This window comes from Pimephales promelas, chromosome 4 (genome assembly GCF_988280905.1).
Source record: "Pimephales promelas chromosome 4, fPimPro1.hap1.1, whole genome shotgun sequence".
In the NCBI taxonomy this organism is placed as follows: Eukaryota; Metazoa; Chordata; class Actinopteri; order Cypriniformes; family Leuciscidae; genus Pimephales; species Pimephales promelas.
The window spans coordinates 48,150,967-48,171,652 of record NC_142772.1 but is presented as its reverse complement, the minus strand read 5'-3'; the positions used below and the strand labels follow the sequence as shown (position 1 = coordinate 48,171,652).

At 35.4% G+C, this 20,686-nt stretch overlaps 2 protein-coding genes across 3 annotated transcripts; both read right to left on the bottom strand.

Annotated features, from left to right (window-relative positions):
* Positions 1 to 1,818: 1,818 nt before the first annotated feature.
* LOC120471614 (C-type lectin domain family 10 member A) lies at positions 1,819 to 10,191 on the bottom strand. Of its 2 annotated transcripts, none has more exons than XM_039661491.2 (10): positions 9,387 to 10,191; positions 8,165 to 8,251; positions 7,866 to 7,961; positions 7,696 to 7,782; positions 6,568 to 6,672; positions 6,379 to 6,486; positions 6,182 to 6,271; positions 5,684 to 5,844; positions 3,865 to 3,974; positions 1,819 to 2,215 (listed from the first exon to the last, which is right to left on the bottom strand). In XM_039661491.2, exons 1-10 carry the CDS (start codon positions 9,451 to 9,453, stop codon positions 2,065 to 2,067), a joined length of 1,062 nt encoding a protein of 353 aa, XP_039517425.2. In that variant the 5' UTR covers positions 9,454 to 10,191; the 3' UTR covers positions 1,819 to 2,064. The 2 variants fall into 2 exon arrangements, with proteins under 2 accessions (XP_039517425.2, XP_039517427.2); XM_039661493.2 differs by having other exon boundaries at positions 6,568 to 6,669.
* A 133-nt stretch (positions 10,192 to 10,324) lies between these two features.
* On the bottom strand, positions 10,325 to 19,440 carry asgr1c.2 (asialoglycoprotein receptor 1c, tandem duplicate 2). Its single transcript, XM_039661494.2, has 10 exons — positions 19,086 to 19,440; positions 18,527 to 18,613; positions 18,247 to 18,342; positions 18,073 to 18,171; positions 16,347 to 16,448; positions 16,169 to 16,216; positions 15,927 to 16,001; positions 14,320 to 14,480; positions 14,129 to 14,238; positions 10,325 to 10,751 (listed from the first exon to the last, which is right to left on the bottom strand). The coding sequence occupies exons 1-10, from the start codon at positions 19,150 to 19,152 to the stop codon at positions 10,589 to 10,591; spliced, it is 1,008 nt and encodes a 335-aa protein (XP_039517428.2). The 5' UTR covers positions 19,153 to 19,440; the 3' UTR covers positions 10,325 to 10,588.
* Positions 19,441 to 20,686: the final 1,246 nt, after the last annotated feature.

Below are 20,686 nucleotides of genomic sequence, written 5' to 3'. Positions count from 1 at the left end.
ACCCCACATAACTTGAGACATGGAAGTTCGAGAATTTAATTCATTAGGCTATATTACTCTCCATATTAAGTGTGATAGGTAAGAATAAAGTGATATCAGTTCATAAAGTTATAATAACATAGACCGTTTCCCGGGAGGTACACATACTTACAAAAACAAGTTATCAATGAAATAAATTAATTCAGCAATAAATGTTGTAACTTACTAAAATGTAAATGTTTGACAATATATAACAGCAAAAGAATAGCTTTACAGTAAACAGTTTTTTTTTTGCAGTATCCTATCTTATATTAACAAAAAAACACAGCTAATGTCCAAAGTGGCAATTAGTTATAGGATAACGGACACAGCGCATCAATGATCATCATGTTTGTAGCATGATCCAGGGGATTAAAACGTCCAAAATATATTTCAGGCCTAGTGGAGTTGGTACCTAATAATAGTAGTAAAAGTGTAAAGTTGCATACAATGGAAATACTCAATAATGCAAGAAATAAACTACCTCAAAAAACTGTTATCTGTGCTGTTGTCCAGTAACTCCAGTTGGAATTTTCACCTCGATACGGCGGCCGCGCTACCGAAGCGCCATCTAGTGGCTGTTACCAAAAAGGCATCAGAGTTTCGCCTCAAGTTAGCTACCAATAGTACTTAGTGGCATACTAAATGCTAAGATATACATACACCATCAGCAAAAAGCAGTTGCTATGAACATAGTTGAATCGGTCCACAGCCTAACCAAATCATCCACTCTTCTCCACAATGGTAACCAACTGTAATTTAAATGGTTCTAATAATTCCAATGTAATTGAACATTAAACACAATTACACACAACTTTTCTTATTTTCTCAAAAACATATAAAATAACACTTCATTTCAACATTTATTCTCTCGTAATTCAGACATATGCAAAGCATGCTGGGAATTAACATGCACCGCCCAATTTCAGTTAATGCAACACAAATCATTCATGTTATCCAACACAAACGGATTAAGTAAACTTAAATTGTACATATATTTAAGCAGATTGGACACAATCAAATTAAGTTTGGACAAAACGTAAAGCAATTATGTTGCTTAAGCTAATTTTATTAGCTTGTTTTCACGTGACGTCACGCAACTGCGTTGCCATGGCGCGAAGCGCAAATGGAGGGCAGGAAGTGATTTCTATATTTAGGAAGCACTTTAACACACTCAAAATGCCTATGTTTTGCGTCGTTTATGGTTGCTCAAATCGATCAAACCACGAGGAGTTTTTATCGTGTGACAAAAGTTGTTGTTCATAAGGGAGGAAAGTACAAGAAATTGACAGAAAAACACCGGGAAAATGCCTTATAAACCTACGTCTGCGGTCGGGAGGAGCCGAATGGGAAAATGCCTGTGTGTGTGTGCGCGCAGTGATCACTTCGTCAACTGTGAGTTAATATTTATGTGGCTTATAATTACATTATTCAGGTGTTTAAATACACTTACGTGGCTGTTTGTGTAACATAGCAGTTTCCGAACTTTGTAAAGTCAAAGTATGTCTGTAAGACGAGTTTACAGCCTCGATGGCAGGCAAATCTCTCAATTCAGTTGAAAATCGGTCCTCTTCATAACGTAAGGATCACGTCCAACATATGTTTCGATTTTCTGTTTATATATTTCTCTTGTAATAGCGTCTAAAGTAGTACAGTACAGATTTTCCTCCATCTCGTCCATTGCGCTCTTCACCCCTTGCCCTCAATCTGCGTTCCGCGCGTCAATACAATCACGTGACTGCTAACCACCTATTAAGCGATTTGAACAAGCAGCAAAAATCATTTTTTTCAGTGCATGCAACAAGTGCCATTGTCCCGAAGCAAAAGCCATGGAAGATCACTGTAAAAATCTCTTAATTTGTGAACTCAAATATCTCTTGAAACCACACAATCGTAAGATTAGCAAGTAATGTGAAGAAAATGAATACACGGTTATAAGATGAAATGTAATAATGAAATGATTATGATTAAAGGATTATAAACGAATAAAGAAAAAAATAAACAAATGTATGGTTGCTATCTTGAAGCAACACACACAGGTTGCCATTAAGAATCCTTAGGTCCTTTACATATAAATTTAATTTCGTTGGAGCAGTGGTTGTCATTAATATTTGAAACTCCTGTTATATGTGCACAGTCCTCTCCTCCGCCTTTTTTATGTCCTTGCCAGTCATCCGGCTGCCCAGGTCCCCAGTGTCTGTAACCAAAGCCAAAAAATGCTTATAGAAAATTTATTTTTGTAATGTAATCCCATGTGCATGACCAACAACAACTATTTAACCCTCTGGGGTTGTTCGGCCCAAATGGACCCGAAGAATTTAAATAAAAAAAATTTAATGGTCCGAAATTTGGTGACTTTGTTGGTATTTGGTATTTGAACACCCCCAAAAAATGTGAATAGTCTAAGTGGTTGTAAAAAAAAATAGTCACACTTGGGGTGTTGGGGTCCAAATGGAGCCGCATGGAAAATTAAACATCATTTATAAAACATCAAGAGTGCAAAACAGACACATCCAGACACACACACACAAACACACTTTTATACACAAACACACCAAAAAATTCAGTTTATACATGTGTTTTGCATTTTTTTTAAATGCTCAGTTTGTCCACCAGATGGCATCCATCTCATTTCAAAAATTGCTTTTATGAGGTCTAGGCTTGACTCTAAAATGAAATACAGCTTTAAAAAAAAAAAAAAAATTCTATTATGTTCAATGGGGGGAAATTTTGTCATAATTATTGCATTAATACTAATTATAAAAAAAATAATAATATTTTTGAATTTTTCTCAAAACACCAAAAAGTAAAAAAAAAAATATTATAAAAAAAAAAAGAGTAAAAAAAAAAAAAATCATGATTTTTTTTTTTTTTTTAAATATGAATCCCGCCCTTTGGGTCCATTTGGACCCGAACACCCCGAGTGTGACTGAAACGAACAACCCCAGAGGGTTAAATGGCTGAAAGGTTGTTTAACCCTCTGGGGTCTAGGGTGTTTTTGGGGTCATTGAGATGTTTTGACATGTTCTGCCATTTGTGCTTTTTTCAGTTACTTATTATAAACATATCAATGGCACAGGTGAAATTACACTATATTTAGCACAAACAGGGCAACCATAATATGTGAGCAACATGTATGTACATGTCTGTATTTTTGAGAGAATTTTGTTTATGCGTGGTTATTGTAGAAGAGGAGGTCAGCGGCGCCATCTGCTTTATTATCCATTTAGCAAATATACCAACAAGCCGACATAGTGGTCATGCCCCAATCACGCTAACGGACAGCCAATCAAACCACAGCATTGGTCAGGTGACTGTGTGCAGAACTTTTAGTTTCGTTTCGCTTCATCATTGAGAGATGGTTCATGTGTTGTTTCCTTCCTAATTCCTTCTTGAGTCGTGTGCGTTAATGACTAAAAGTAATTGTTTACTTTATTTTATATATATATATTGCTGCTGATCAAGACTAGCCAAGAAAGCACACTCTGTTAATTTTATTTATTTTACAGAAACACAAGGTTTTGATATTAATAAGAGTGTACACAAAAAAAGAAGACCCTCTATAGTTTATAATCATGTATTGATTTTATTTATATGACCATTAATGACGGAGTATTTTAAGTCTATGCTGCAGCTATGTGAAAACAAAAACAAAAAAACAACAACACCAAAACGTTATCTTGATTTGATTGCTTCCTATCCTACTTTCGTTTATAAAGGGCAATAATTGCGGGGAATAATTTTAAGATATCCTATGGAAGCTGTGGATACATCTGTTTATAAGGGAATGGAAGTAATGGAAAATGAATTTGATATGGAAAACTCTGACTGCATAATTGAACTCACACTTTGTCCATGGTGCAAGGAGTGTCATCCGCCCATCTCCACTGGCCCGTGTTGTGCTCCGTTAGACCGATCCAGTACTCAAATGGTTTGGCAAAATGGGTAACAAATTCCTAGGCAGAATAAAAGGTATTAACCCTTTCATGCACAGACACCGAGTGGTAATATCTCCCGTATACACAAAATGGTTACATTTATGTACTGTAACAACCCTGTTTTTCCTGCTTATGGTTACAGTGAAAACCTCCAAAGTTTTCCTTATAAAATTGTAATATTATAGTTGTAGTTATAGGTATGCTAATAACTAACTGGTTAACCAAGAGCAAGAATTTCGACGGTTAATACGACGATCGGTTAAACGGTTTAAAAAGTAATGCAAGTCATTTTTCAAGACATTTTGAAAACGTTAAACATATAAAATTGAGCTTTTAGAAAACAGTTTGCGTATAAGTTACATTTTATTATAACATTAAGTAAAATACCGGTAAATAAGGCAATTTTAGTTCCCCTAACGCCATAACAAATCCTTTAAATGTTACAAAATTGAGAACGGAACAACAATGAAAAGGAAAAGTAGCTTTATAAACGTCAAGACAAAACAAAATTTAAAGTGAAAACAGAAACCTGCGTTGGACCAACTTTGCCTTACCTCTCTCATTTGGCACGAGGTTTCCACATTTGCGATGTATTTGGATGCTAAGCTAGAACTTATTATATAAACCAGGCTTTTTACTTCACATGTGTTCCAATATCCACGATAAACATCATCCTTCACGTGCTCAGAAATGTGCGTGGCATAATAACAATAACACCACAGGTTGTACGTTTTAGGACGGTAAATGTGCAGTGTGTGATAGCGGCATCTAGTGGTGAGGTTGCGAATTGCAACCAACGGAAGTTACGGTGGCCGACAGGAAATGATGTCGTCGTAGCCAGTTCAGCAATGAGGTTTCTTTACAACAATAAATTAAGAAATTAAACTTACTTAATTATTCAGTAAAACGATGTCATTGCGAATAATATTGTCACTTGTTCATGATTGTGTTTTTTTGCAAGATGTAAACAACACTGGTCCACTGGTCCAGAAGCACTTCCTGTTTCAGTTTTTTAACACTACATAAAAGCTAGGATAAAATACAACCAACAGAACACATAAAACTGAATCAAAAAGTTAAACAAGCATCTTTAAGATGTTTTCTTTACGTGTGAAATAAAGAAAACAGTTACAAACTAAAACAGGAAGTGTTTCTGGACCAGTGTTGTTTACATCTTGTGAAATGGTCTAGTGACGAAACGCGTTTGTCCGTTTAGGGACTCTTTTCATTTCAAGTGTGTGTGTGTGTGTAGAGAAATGCTCATTCTAATGTAATAAAAATATAACAGTTCATTATGTAAGGTCTTTATGCGCAAATTGTTGTGACGATGTTTGTATCCTCATGTTCTGTTGTTTATGTTGTTATGCACATGCAAAACTAAACCCTCGAAAAACAAATGTTTGTATTTTTAATGGGTCACAGACACTAATCTATTCTATTTTAATTTAATTCTAATTAAAAAAATCTTGTCGGTTAATGGTTAATGAGCTTCACTTGTCGGTTGGGGAAAATTTCCAATAAACATCCCTAGTTGTAGTTTTCTTATATGCATGTATATTAGCATTTTGCACTTTTAACACCGTAAAAATGGAAACATTCCTGCTTTAATAAATTATAATGCAATATGAGCAATAAAATATAGGCTAGGTGGTTCCTCACAGTGACCACTCCGCCTGAAAGGGTCAAGGAAAAGTGTGTTACTGTGTGTGTGTGTTTCTGTTACTCACCCACTCGTCCTTAGTGCCGTTTTCAGTTTTTAAGAGTAGCGCGCCCTGTTCTTCGCAGTAATCTTTTGCTTGTGTCCAGTTCAAGGAGTGACTAGAGAACAGGTAACAGCTGTTTCTGAACTGGATCCACTCAGTTCCAGTACAGCCGGATGTAAGTGCGTCTGTGAGAGTAATTTAACACTTTAGTTCTCAGACAAACAAAATATCTGTCATCACTTACTCCAGCTCTCTCTGAGACACTCGGTTAGTCAACTCTGATGTTCGATGATATTAATACCGTCCGTCTGAATCAAACACATCCGAGTTTTTTCTCACGAAAAACCCCACAGCAAATCACTTACTGTTTTTCATTTCATGCAAATTAATGTAATTTAATCCTGCACAGAATCTGTGATTATTCTATATTATTTATACAATATATAACAAAATAACATCATTAAAATAAAAAAAAAAATTACATACGCACAATATTGCACCTTTTATTCAGAGTTTACTCACTGCTTAGTGATAGTTTATAAGACAAAGCTTGAACAAATGATCTCAGTTCCTCCACTGTATTCTTCACGTCCTTCAGTGAGTTTGAGTCCACTTTAGCCGGAGACAAAAGCCAAACAGAACAATATATCAGCCTGATTACCTCTAACATAAAAGCACAATTCTGAAGAACATGATATTTCATGAATTTTTTTAATTACTTCGATTAAAAATCAGAGATGAAATTAGACTGCGATGGCCCTGGGTTACTTGAAACCTAAGATTTGTTACCGCAGAGCCCAACTCGTCCATCAGATCCTTTTGGTGCTCTGTAGGAGAAAGAAATATAAATAAACAGCTTATCTTAAATATGAGGATTATTCAAAGCTGAATGTACATTCAGCACTCACCCAGCTTTTGTTGGCTGTCCTTTTGTACGTTTGCGAGGGAACTCAGTGACGAGCCGAGATCGGTCATCAAGGTCTCAATATTAGACAACTTCTTTTCATTCACTTCTTTTGGAGAGTAGGGGACAAATGATAAGTAAATCAATATTTTTATGCACAATAAACTTAAAGGAGTGGTTCACTTTTAAAAGAACCTTTGCTGATAATTTACTCGCCCCCATGTCATCCAAGAAGTCCACGTCTTTCTTTCCTCAGTCGAAAAGAAATGAAGGTTTTTGATGAAAACATTCCAGGATTTTCTCCATATAATGGACTTCAATGGGGACCAAACGGTTCAAGGTCCAAATGAGAGTTTCAGTGCAGCTTCAAAGGGCTTTAAACGACACCAGATGATGAATAAGGGTCTTATCAAGCGAAACGAGCGGTCATTTAAAAAATAAAGAGAAAAGTTTAAGTTTTATAAGCAAAAATGCTCACCTTGCTCTGTTCTGTGATGCGCGTTCGTGACTCTCCTGTTTGAACTCGTTCATCAAAATGAACAAATCTTTTTTCGAATCATTTGGTGCATTCAACGAACAAAATGAATGAAATGACTCGAAAAAAGATTTGTTCATTTTGATGAACGAGTTCGAACAGGAGAGTCGAGCAAGGCTAGCATTTGTGCATATAAAACTTAAACTTCTGTATTCATTTTTTAAATGGCCGCTCGTTTCGCTAGATAAGACCCTTATTCATCGTCTGGTGTCGTTTAAAGCCCTTTGAAGCTGCACTGAAACTCTCATTTGGACCCCATTGAAGTCCATTATATTTAGAAAAAATCCTGTTTTCATCAAAAACCTTAATTTCTTTTCGACTGAAGAAAGAAAGACATGGACATCTTGGATGACACGGGGGTGAGTAAATTATCAGCAAACATTCTTTTTTAAAAGTGAACTACTCCTTTAAATCATGCAAAAATTCATTGCATTCATTGCAGATTTGACGCCAAACAGACATTGGTGGTCACATTTTATGTTTAAACTTTGTTCTAAACAGATTACAAAAGATCATGAATTATCATCCTAATAACTTCAGTATTTGTTCTATCCATAAATGTCCTAATAAAACATCAGTGTTAAAGTAGACACTAACTGGTCATTGTGTTAGTCGTGTTCAAAGATGAACTCAGACTGGACACTAAGTTCTGCAGCTCAGAAACCTTCTTTTCCAAGTCGCTACCTGTCAGAAACAATTATTAATTAACATTCCATACCAAAACTGATCTGTGATGATGATGACGATGATGATGATGAAGTTCCCACCTGTGATCTGAAAATCAGATTTGACTGAGCTTATATTAGAAGAATGGCTTCTCATCCAACTCTCCAGCATTGAGAACTTTCTTTCTTGATGCGAAACTTCAAAACAAAATAAACAAACAAACAAATTAAGCCTCTCTGCATTGTATTTTATTCATATGCAAATTCAAATAGTTCATTAAAGCTCAGAGCAAAGCAGTTCAGTTCATATCAAAATTAGCAGTTTAGTACATTTTGATCTTAAACACGTTGCAGTCCATGCCACTGTTTAGTAGCAATAGTCTTTTGTTTAATCCACTCACAGATGACAGAAGTCATGATGAGGAAAAAAATCATGCAAACTGTTCCTAGAAGCACAAGGATGCCAGTTTGTCTGCTCCATGAGCGACCTGCAGAAAACAGACAAAATCCTTGATTCATTTATATTGGTAATATCACATATACAATGTCGACATGTAATCATTTAATTTTGCAATGCCATGTTTTAATTCTTTTTGCATTTGTCCTCAAATTTTGAAATATAAATGACTGTAGCAAAATGGTGCTGACCCCCAGCCCCGCCAAATTATTACCCCCCTAGCAGGTTTAGGATTAGTTGTGGGGGAGGGGGTAGGATTAGGCAATCAGCAGAGCCGTTAAATCTGGGCAATCAGGTACTGATTTCAACGAGGGGGTAATAATTTGGCAGGGGGGCGAAATTAGGCACAACACGGGGAAAAGCCATCACTCTTCTAAGTAACATACCGTTAGAAGTTTGTTTCAATCATCATATTACGAGCGGTAAGGAAAAAAACATGTTTTTCATTTTGTCTTATTTAATTTGCTATTTGGTCTTTCTACTTTCTTTCTGCAACTCTTTAAAAAAAGCAATAAGGTACGATAGGCTGTGCTGTGTCGTGAATAGGTAACGCTTCGCGTCGTGCCTAACAACGCCCCCCTTCCGCCGTTACTTATTCACGATACAGCACTTACTTCGTTCGAGTACCTTGTTGCGTTTATAAAACGATTACCACACAATAAAAATATTAAAGTAAAAATATGTATTAGTGCAACTTTCATGAAGTAAAAATCACTAAAAGGCTTCCTTCCGCCAGAAGAAAAGTAGTCCCTGACCGTGAACAGCAAAAACGATCCAATGTGTAAAGCTCAAATAATGCAGTGTTGCAGTGTGTGTGTGTCTCTCTCTCTCTCTCTCTCTCTCTCTCTCTCTCTCTCTCTCTCTCTCTCTCTCTCTCTATATATATATATATATGCTACACACACATAATTAGCATGAACTTGGTTATTGAAGCTCACTGGTTAAAAGAGATATCCATTATACCAACAACACCTTATGAAACAATCAAAGCATTCTCAATTCCAATTACATTTTAAATATAAAAGTTCCTTTTGAAATAATGATTAAAAAAGTATAACATTTAAATTAAATGTAATTGCGAAACCTTTTCCATTTTACTAATGCTGTAAAAAGCCTAAATTAATGCTTTATGATTTCTCCTGAATGACATTGAAAATCTTCCAAACCTCTCCAAAATGATTTCTTTGGTTCACATTCCATCTCCATTCTAACGTATTCTTCAGAATAATCCATTTTCTACAAAAAGGAGCAAAAAATGTGAGCAAATTTAACAGTCACTTGCTTCTTATAGTTGAAATTAAAAACACCACCTCCTATATATTAATCATTTATGCAGTCGTGTTCCTTAAAAAAAATGTCACTTCCACATTCTGAGGAACTGATATTTGGGGAATTCAAGCTGCAAAGATTCTCGTTATTCTTTTACATTTATGAAAACGTTTATTTTTGTATTTTTCTGCATGTACATTTTCTTCATGACATGTTCAATGACGCTCATGTCATGTCTACTTTACATCACGCAATTAGTTGATTTGCCAACATGCAATTTATACGTGCAACATGCAAAAATACAAGACATCCCCCTTTCTCCCCACTCCCAAAAAAAGTGTCCCATTCCATGGATCTAGTTTTTCAATTTTGTCTCATTTAACTTACTATTTGGTCTTTCTACTTGTGTGACTCCATTAATGTCTTAATTCTTTCAGAAGGCTGTGGGGGATTTTCCTTTTTAACATTTAAAATGGCATTCCTAATAATCAATTTGCTGAATGAGCAGAACACTGCATTTGTGCTGAGCTTGGACTTTCAAACAAGTAAAAATACACTGAATTAGGGAAGCGCGAGTACGAAAAACTTGATCTGTAACTGTTCGAATGATAATTTAATATCAAGTTGCTGGGCAAATAAAGACAGAATGTACAAATGAACAAAAACAATCAGATGCTATTAAATCCCATAGACTTTAGAGCGAGGGAACCATAATGCTAAAATGCTAACTCACTTCCGCGTTTTGGCCTATGGCGTCGTAACTTCGGCACTCTATTACAATAATGATTTATTTAATCACAAAATTCAGGACATCATTCAGATCCTTTTTACTGCATGACAGGAAGGCACGTAATTTTATTTATGATTATTATAAGTATTTGATATACAGTTTATCAATGTGAATTTGTTAACTGTTGAACATTAAAGTGAACAGGGTTAATTTGGTATGAGATATTAATTTAGTCATATTAGTAACTACACCACAACATTGATAAACACATCATTAATGTGATTTGTAATTTACACAAACAAAGACAAACAAATTGAGAATAATTCTCACTTCACACACAAAAACTCAATAAACTCAAAACAGCTATTTTTAGTCCAAATTTCCCTTTTTACATATAAACTGCAATTTGGATGAGCAGTGGATATCATTAAAGAACCCATCAAATCCAAACTGCACACAGTCCTCTCCTTCCTCTCCTTTGTCTCCCAAGTTGTGTTCAGTCCACTCATCTGGCTGCCCAATTCTCCATTGTCTGAAAATATAACCTAAAGTGTGTTACTAGGGTTGCCAAAGTACAGTTACTTTGGTACCAAATCAGTATTGAAAATGAAAAAATGTGACGATACCAGCATTTCTGCCAATCACAGACATATCTGTTGAGCGTGTGAACGCAATGTCCAATCAGAAAGTGTTTAAGTCTACAGTCAATTTTTGGGATTGACAACCGCATTTACTTCGAGGTGTCCCGTTCACACAGAAACTTACAGCAGCACCTCGAATACTGCGTGTATGAACGTGCAACGAGAGCCCGTATTCTCTTACCAGTAACCGAAGTAATATCAAAGACGGACACATCCATAAAACTTCACACAATGCAATATAAATCTATGGTGTCACCCATTTATTATAGCTTGTCATATTTCATAGACGTCACCTTGGGGTTCTAAGCATGCGTCAAAACCGCCGCCATCTTGGAACAGGGGTCTTGTCATAGGAAGTAGCTAGGTAACGCTGCTATCTCTGCCTTTACTTCAAATTCATTGATGGTGGCGGACTTTTGTGCTGCGTATGATGTTCACGGATGAAATCTGAACTAGGAAGAATGTTGTTGTTTTTTTAAAATGATTTTTTTTTTTCTTTCTTTCTGGAATCAATGATAAACACATCTGACCGTTGGAACAAACCAAAAAAAAAAAAGAGAAAAATCACATTCATGATGATTTATGGTGATTTTATTTCCGTTAGACCTGTGTCTACATTGGCTCTAATGCGTTAAAGTGGAGGGGCTCCCCTGTTCCAAGATGGCGGCTCTATTGACGCATTCGTTTCAATAAACTGCCGTAGCCAAGGTGACGTCTAGTGCAGTGTTGTAGTCGAGACCACCTCACTCGAGTCCGAGTCGACACCGAGACCAGAGAGAGTCGAGTCCGAGTCAAGACCGAGTCCATAGAGAGTCGAGTCCGAGACCAGAGACGGTCGAGTCCGAGTCGAGACCGAGACCAGTGAGGGTTGATTACCTAATTTACTTTTATTTACTTAGAGAAATCCTTTTTTTTTTTAATGAACTTACTTGGAGTTTAAAAAATATGATCAGTTTCGGGTAAAAAGGCCACATAGTAGGTGGTGTTAAAAGTAATTTTATCACAATTTGTCATGTGCAGTTGCGCACTAGAAAATCACCAATCACTGGGCGTGTCAATCAATTTAAAGAAATATTTTATTGACATACATTAATAATCATGAAAAATATTTTTCATTGAACTCGAGTGGACTCGGGAATAATTCCGAGTCCTAAAAAAAAAAATGTTCGAGTACGAGTCAATTCCGAGTCCAAATGGACACGAGTCCATGACAAGACCAAGACCACTAAAATATGGTCCCGAGACCGAGTCCGAGACGAGTCCGAGTCTCGAGTACTACAACACTGGTCTAGTGTATATGTCTATGGTCATATTTGCCCCTTTTTGGGTGTTAGCAAAAACCCTTTAAATGCAAATGAACTGCTGCTCTTTAGGCCCCGTCCACACTACTGCGTTTTCATTTAAAAACGGAGAATTAAAACGAATACGATCTCCGTCCACACCAGCGTTTTATCTGCGTATTAGAAATGATCTCGGTCCACATTAAAACGACTGAAAACGAGGATCACGTGACCATTCACCAACACTGGGCATGCACGTGCCGGTGAAAACGGTGGCTGACGAATCAGGGAAGGACACGCCATGACTGATAACACCCAATCATAGAGCGTCAGCCCCTGCGTCAGCGTTTATGAAGTCGTACGTTTTGTCTCGTCCACACTAAAATGCCCTCCGGAGATTCAAAACGCAAAACGGAGCTGCAGCGTTTCTAAACATCTCCATTTTACGTCTTCGTTTTTCCCGTTTTAATCTGGACGGGAGGTGCAAACGTAGCAAAAGGTCGTTTTTTAAACGAAAACGCAGTAGTGTGGACGGGGCCTTAGAGAAGAGGCCGATCCTTTACACAATAACAAAACACGCAAATAATCTCACTCCAAATCCAGAATCTCAGAAATAACTCAGAAGTGCAGCCTGAAAAGTAATGATCATGCATGAAACATTTGAATTGTTTATTAATAAACTAGTGTTTTCTATGTCAGTGGCTGCAAAGACGAAGTTGTCGATGCAGACTCGCCATCTTCGCACACTTCATATGAATTAGCCTACATAAGCAGAGAGTAGCCAATTTATTTTTTTCAATTGTTTTGTTTAAAAGTAGACATTTCAAGCTTTCTATAGATATAAGTGGCTTATACGATGAGACGCTCCGGTTCTCCGTGTCCTGATATTGTCTACTATATTTGCTTCTTATTTATTAATCCAGGCAAATTTGTTGATGAAACATTGATTAAAAAGAAGATAACAGTAACTTTCTCTAAAAAATAAGCCGATCAGGTTTTGCTGGGATTCTGAAGAAATAAGGGAATATTAATCTTAATCTGCACGTTTCCGCCAACAGTGCTCTTAAAGGTATAGCGGAGGATTTTCTTTTTCCAGGTGGGTAGTCTATACTATTGGTCGATCTAAGTGTCAATCATTCTGGTGATATGTTGACGTATTTATTTGGAGAAATCCATTTAAAATCACTAGTAAAAGTTAATGCAAGCTACTTAGCAATGCTAGCCCTGGCACGAGTCATGCACCGCATAGACACGGTAAACATCTCAATTTGTCTAAAGTAGCCTTTTGACCAAAATGGTAAATGGTATCACGCTGAAATATTCTAAAACCTTGCGTGTTCATGTGTTCATATTCTAAAACCTTGTGTGTTTATTATTACACAAATGCAACAAGCTACTTCTCCATACGCAACTATGTATAAAAATAACTTATTAATACGTATTAACAATGAGACATATTAGGTTAAGGAACGTAATAGCACTGCTTATATGTTGCTATGTAACGTAATTGCGATTTGCAAAATAGTTTCCTCAGATCGTATTTTGTGTGATACAGGGTTGTACATATCATGTCTTGAGTCCTCGGTCACTCAATCGATCAGTATAATAAGTAAATAAAACACGCAAGGGCATTTGACATGTTGTCTTTTTTATGAATATTTTTGAGTTAGTTTACAATTTGCAACATAATTGTGCTAGGCGTAATAGTAGGCGTTCCCTCTCGGGAGTGTTGTGTTTGTGCATGTGCATTTTGTTTTTTTTTGTTTTTTTAAATTGGAGAGGGCGGGTCTTCTCTAAAATTCGGAAAGATCCTCCGCTATACCTTTAACTTAACTTTAAAATGTACAAAACGTGGAAAAAACTGTATTGTGCTTTCGACTGTAGTTCATTTGATGGGTACTTTACCAAAGCAATGGCACAAAACACATTAGAGGACTTTTATGTTATAATGAGAACCGAATATCCTCTTCTCTATATATTCAACTCACGCTTTATTCATGACGTAAGGAGTGTCATCCGCCCATCTCCATATTCCGGTGTTCTGGTCTGTTAGACCGACCCAGTAGTCTTTTGGTTTGGCCAAGTTGGTAAGAAATTTCTAGGAAGGAGAATAAAAGTGAATCACTGAAAGACAGAATGGAAGGTAGGAAAAGAGTTTTTGATTATGTGTGTTACGCACCCACTCCTTCTCAGAGCCGTCTTCTGTTTTTAAGAGTAAAGCGCCCTGCTCTTCGCAGTAATCTTTTGCTTGGGTCCAGTTCATTTTGTCTCTAGAGAACAGGTAACAGCTGTTGTTGAATGGTATCCACTCAATTTCAAAACAGCCTGGAGGAAATAAGTCTATGAGAGAGAGAGAGAGAGAAGAGAAAGCATAATGTAGTACAGAAGACATTTTTCACATTTAATTAAAAAAAAATGTTTTACTTTGAAGTTTATGAAATGATTTATAATTATTGAAATTGATATAATTTTCATTTAGGTAAACTACCACCATAAACAATATTTGGGCAGGACTAGTTTTCTCTGTGAGGTGGTTTCATAAATTCTTATTTAACTGTATGGATGTTGTATGATTTGAATACAGTATTGAGTATTTCAATACTTTTTTTTACACACCCCAAGTAAAAATTACAGAGCAAACAGCAGTTTTTTGTCTCATGCAGATTAAATAAATGTAATCATCCTACCCAGATAATACTAAATATTACCCCCCCCCCCCCACACACACCCCACAATGCTTATTCTCATTTACTTTAAAGGACAACTCCGGCGCAAAACGAACCTTTAGTCTAATTACACATTGTTACCTAGTCAACCGTTATCTGAGATTTGTTTTCATGATTGCTGAATGTAAATAGTTTTATCTCTAAAAACAGTTTAGCCTATAACGCTAGTATAATGCTAGTATATAGGGCATAGAGTAATGACAAATAAAAATCGCTTGTTATTACCACTAAAAAGGCTCAAAATAGCCCCGCACTAACACGACAGCATAAAAAGAGTCCCTACATTCAAACCGAAGCATTAAGAACTTTGTCAGTGTCCATACAGTTTAATAAGCAGATGTTTTATACACACAGTAAATTTCGCGAATTCAGGAAGAAGCCATCTTGGAAAAATAGTCTCTACCAGTCGATCTACGAACGCCGATCCAAGTGCGCTGGTGAGATGTGAATGGTGATAAGGTGAGCGCGAACAGTAGGCTACGTGTACATATTGAAGACAAGTAAACGGTTTGTGTTTGTGTTTCTTCTGGAAACAACGGATCATATGAGATTCTGCACAGTTCAGCGCACTTGGATCGGCGTTCGTAGATCGACTGGTAGAGACTATTTTTCAAAGATGGCTTCTTCCTGTATTCGCGAAATTTACTGTGTGTATAAAATATCTTCTTATTAAACTGTGTGGACACTGACAAAGTTCTCAACGCTTCGGTTTGAATGTAGGGACCCTTGTTATGCTGTCGTTTTGGTATGGGGCTATTTTGAGCCTTGTTAGTGGTAATAACAAGCGATTTTTATTTGTCATTACTCTATGCCCTATATACTAGCATTGAACTAGCGTTATAGGCTAAACTGTTTTTAGAGATAAAACTATTTACATTCGGCAATCATGAAAACAAATCTCAGATAACGGTTGACTAGGTAACAATGTGTAATTAGACTAGACCTGATCCCCCTTCATAATTAACTGTATTGGTAAAATGACCTGCTATTCTGCTGCATAACAGCAGAAGCTGCATATATTTGAGCACATTATTACATCTTGAGGTCAGAGTTTACTCACAGGTAAATGATAGTTTATAAGAAAGAGTTCGAATAGATGATTTCAGTTCCTCCAGGTCTGAACTCGACGTGCCAACTGTTGAATACAAAAGTCAGAAAAATACAACATATCAGCACGATTTCTTCTAATACAGTTCTTAAGTCTGTAGAACATCATATTTAACATTTTTTAATGAAATATGTATTATTTAAATTTTAATTAGTATTTGTATTTATTTTAATTAATATAATTGTAGGTCTTACAACTCGAGATGCGTGGACGAAACTGTTGAGATGAAATCCAATGGCTCACTAACGTTACAGGAGGAAAAAAAATAAATAGAGAAAGTTTTATCATGGGCCAAGAAATATACACCTTCAACCCCTTGATATGCTGTTTTAAATTTGAGGATTCAAAGCTGAATGAACGTCTAGCACTCACTCAGTGTTTGTAGTAGATCCTCTTTAGATGCGAGAGATCTCTGTGACGAGCCGAGATCAGTGATCAAGCTCTCGATATTAGACAACTTCTTTGCATGCATTTCTTATGGACAGAGTGAGAGGGACAAATAATAAGTAAATGATCAATGCACTGATAATCTATTAGAGTATTTGCAATGTCACATAGCCAGCGTCAGTCAGAAACTTGAAGCGTGCAAAAATGGAAGATTCCAGAACAGACGGGTAACGAAACATTTCCATGGAGGACATTTGAAGAGTGTTATGTTGCAACTTTGTTTATGATTAATTTGTTATCGAAATGTTACCATCCTTGTGCTTCAGTGTAAAGAACTTTGTGAATCAATTAAACTGCCTTGCAATCTCTTAATTAAACGTCAATGTTAAAGTACCGTATATACCCGAGTATTTTGGGGCGCCGTTTGTAAAGCGGCTGACTCTGAAAATAACAGCAACATTTTGTCACATTTAGCTCCAAACTATGTTTAAAAAACTGGTATGAATTTTTGACGGTCACTTTTTAGCACATTTACATCTATCTTTGTCAACTTAGAGATATTTGAAATAGTTCAATCTAAATATTAAATGTTAAATATAAATGTAAATGCTAAATATAAATGTTAAATCTAAATCTAAATGTTAAATGCTAAATAAAGGCTAAATCTAAATATTAAATCTAAATGTTAAATCTAAATTTAAATGTTAAATATAAATCTAAATATGTAAATGTTAAATCTAAATGTTAAATCTAAATATAAATGTTAAATATAGCCTAAATGTTAAATGTAAATGCTAAATCTAAATGTTAAATATAAATGTTAAATCTAAATATAAATGTTAAATATAAATCTAAATGTTGAATTCTAAATGTTTTTAATATGCAAATTAAAAATGCTGGTAATCGGAAGTGCCAAAATAAAAGCTCGAGGAGGTCAGTGTTTATAGTGTCAAATAACGAATAAAAACCATCTCATCTGTGGAAATTGACTCTTGGAAATGGATTATCGTGATAATAACTACCTAAAATAATAATTCGTTTCACATTTTAGCCGAGCAGAAAGCAGCTCTGCTGGCCTTTTTGCAAGCGAACGTGACAGATCAGTCAAAGTGAGCCCCCTCGTGGCTGGCGATTATGACTACAGGTCATAAGTCGCGCACCTTTCATAAAAGTGACACTAACCTCAAAGTAGCCTACTCTCCAAATACAGTTTCTCCAAACGAGTTTATTATTTTAGGTAGTTATTATCGCAATAATCGATGTCCAAGAGTGCATTTCCCCGCATGAGATGGTTTTTATACTGACCTCATCGAGCTTTTATTTTGGCACTTCCGGTTACCAGCATTTTCAATTTGCATATTAGCTAAATATTTAGATTCAATATTTAGATTTAACATATATAATAACATTTATATTTAGATTTAACATTTAGATTTAATATTAAGATTTATATTTAGATTTAACATTTAAATTTGGATTTAATATTTAGATTTAACATTTAAAATTTAAGTGTAACATTTAATATTTAGATTTAACTATTTAAAATATCTCTAAGTTGACAAATATAGATGTAAAATGTGCTAAAAAGTGCCCGTCAAAAATTCATACCAGTTTTTTAAACATAGTTTCAAGCTAAATGCGACAAAACGTTGCTGTTATTTTCAGAGTCAGCCGCTTTATAAACGGCGCCCCATATATATAAGACACTAACCGTTGGTCATTGTGTTACTCGCTCCAGACATGTTCAAAGATGAACTCAGACTGGACACTAAGTTCTGCAGCTCAGAAACCTTCTTCTCTAAGTCACTACCTGTCAGAAACAATTATTAATTAACATTCCATTACCAAAACTAATCTTTGATGATGATTATGATGAAGTTCCCACCTGTGATCTGAAAATCAGATTTGACTGAGCTTATATTAGAAGAATGGCCGCTCATCCAACTCTCCAGCATCGAGAACTTTCTTTCTTGATGCGAAACTTCAAAACAAAATAAACAGACAAACTTATTTTTACATATTCATATGCTCATTCAAATATTAAAGCTCAGTTCAGTGATAAGAGTAAAGTTCATAACCAGTTCATGTTCACATTATTTGTCACTTAGCCATTACACTGCCAAATTAAAGCAGAAGCAATACAATATTTAGTTGAATCCACTCACAGATGACAGAAGTCATTATGAGGAAAATAATCATGCAAACTGTTCCTAGAAGCACAAAGATGCCAGTTTGTCTGCTCCATGAGCGACCTGCAGAAAACAGACAAAATCCTTGATTCATTTAGCCTATATTGGTAATATCACATATACAATAAAATGTATAGCTAGGCTAATAATTTAATTTTGCAATGCCACACATTTTGAGATATCATTCATGACTGTAGCAAAATGATGCTGGAACAACTGCCATATAGTTTACTTGGAAGTATGAGCAGTACAAAATATTTCTAACCATAATTAGCATGAACATGATTAATTGTTGAAACTCACTGGTTAAAAATTAAAAATCTGATGATACCCGAGGAAGAAACATTCAACATTCACGTTTCCAATTACATTTCAAATATAAAAGTTGCTTTTGAAATAATGATTACAAAAAGTCAGTCAATGTCAAGACATGGAAAATGTTTAGCAATTACATTTATTTCAATTTCACTCCTGCTTTAAAAATGAGTTTAATGATTTATCTCCAACTGAACGTGATATTGTAAATCTTCCAAACCTCTCCGAAATGATTTCTTTGGTTCACATTCCATCTCCATTCTAATGTATTCTTCAGAATAATCCATTTTCTACAAACAGTGACCCTAAAATGTGAGCAAATTTAACAAGTCACTTACTTATAGTAGCTACACCACGAAAAAAAAAAAAAAAAAAGTCACTTCCACATTCTGAGGAACGGATATTTAGGAAAATCAGTTCGGGAAGATTTATTCTGTTTTTTGCATGTACATTTTCTTCATGAAAGGTTGAATGACGTTTATGTCAAGTCTACTTTACATCATGCAATTTATTGGCAATTTTTAAATAATAGACTGTAGTTTTACAAGACTTTCCCCTCTCTCCACCCCCTTAAAGGGTTAGTTCACCCAAAAATGAAAATTCTGTCAGTATTTACTCTCCCTCATGTTGTTCCAAACCTCTATGTGTTTATTTGTTCTGCTGAACACAAAGGAAGAATGTTTTAATCAAACAGATCTCATTCCCCATTGACTACCATAGTAGGAAAAATACTATGGTAGTCAATGGGGATTGAGATCTGTTTGATTAAAACATTCTTCCAAATATCTTCCTTTGTGTTCAGCAGAACAAATAAACACAAAGAGGTTTGGAACAACATGAAGGTGAGTAAATACTGACAGAATTTTCATTTTTGGGTGAACTAACCCTAGGTTTCATTTACCTTGCTATTTGGTCTTTTTACTGTGACTCTATAAACGTCTTAATTCTTTCCGAAGGCTGTGGGGGATTTTCCTTTTTAGCATTTAAAATAGCATTCCTAATAATCAATTTGCTGAATGAGCAGAACACTGCATTTGTGCTGAGCTTGGACTTTCAAACAAGTAAAAGTACACTGAATAAGGGAAGCGCGAGTACGAAAAACTTGATCTGTAACTGTTTGAAGGATAATTTAATATCAAGTTTCTGGGCAAATAAAGACAGAATGTACAAATAAACAAAAACAATCATAACGTTTGAGTCTGCCCTTAATAATCCTGTATCCTTTTTAATACAGACACATCATTTAAGTGTACCGATGAGTGGCTATCAGCTTAATGCATCTAATATTGTGAGAAGTATGATTTCTTTCAAAGTTTAAGGAATTATGTAAAGTTAAACGGCACATTTGTGGGTATTTTACCTCATTCCTAGAGTTATAAAAAACTGGAAGTGTACAGGGCCATGCACAACTGTCAAATGCACAACTAAAAATATACCCATTACACATGCTCTCAGGAGAGAGTGACACTAAATTGTTTAATGACCTTTGTTGAACATCGAGTCGTTCGACATCCATGTCATGACCATGAAACACTGTGTATAAAACAAATATTATTTACATAATATATTTGTGTGTGCTGTATATAATTATTTTGCATACATAAATACCTATGCATGCATGTACATATTTAAGAATTATTTGTGCTTAAATTCTGTATATATTTATAAATACATAATCTATATTCTATAAATATAAATATTTGATATATGAATAACACATTTTCTTAAATATATACATGCATGTGTGTGTATTTATATATATAAAATAATTATATACAGCACACACATATATATTATGTAAACACAGACTTTTATTTTGGA

What these genes read in the sequence shown, in the direction of transcription:
- LOC120471614 (XM_039661491.2), bottom strand. Translation starts at nt 9,453, where the DNA reads ATGGATTATTCTGAAGAATACGTTAGAATGGAGATGGAATGTGAACCA. An exon ending in CACGACTAACACAATGACCA is followed by an intron (nt 6,673 to 7,695) that starts GTTAGTGTCTAC and finishes ACTCTCCAAAAG; the next exon opens with AAGTGAATGAAAAGAAGTTG. An exon ending in TTATAAACTATCACTAAGCA is followed by an intron (nt 5,845 to 6,181) that starts GTGAGTAAACTC and finishes TTACTCTCACAG; the next exon opens with ACGCACTTACATCCGGCTGT.
- asgr1c.2 (XM_039661494.2), bottom strand. Translation starts at nt 19,152, where the DNA reads ATGGATTATTCTGAAGAATACATTAGAATGGAGATGGAATGTGAACCA. An exon ending in GAGTAACACAATGACCAACG is followed by an intron (nt 16,449 to 18,072) that starts GTTAGTGTCTTA and finishes TCTGTCCATAAG; the next exon opens with AAATGCATGCAAAGAAGTTG. An exon ending in GGATCTACTACAAACACTGA is followed by an intron (nt 16,217 to 16,346) that starts GTGAGTGCTAGA and finishes CTGTAACGTTAG; the next exon opens with TGAGCCATTGGATTTCATCT.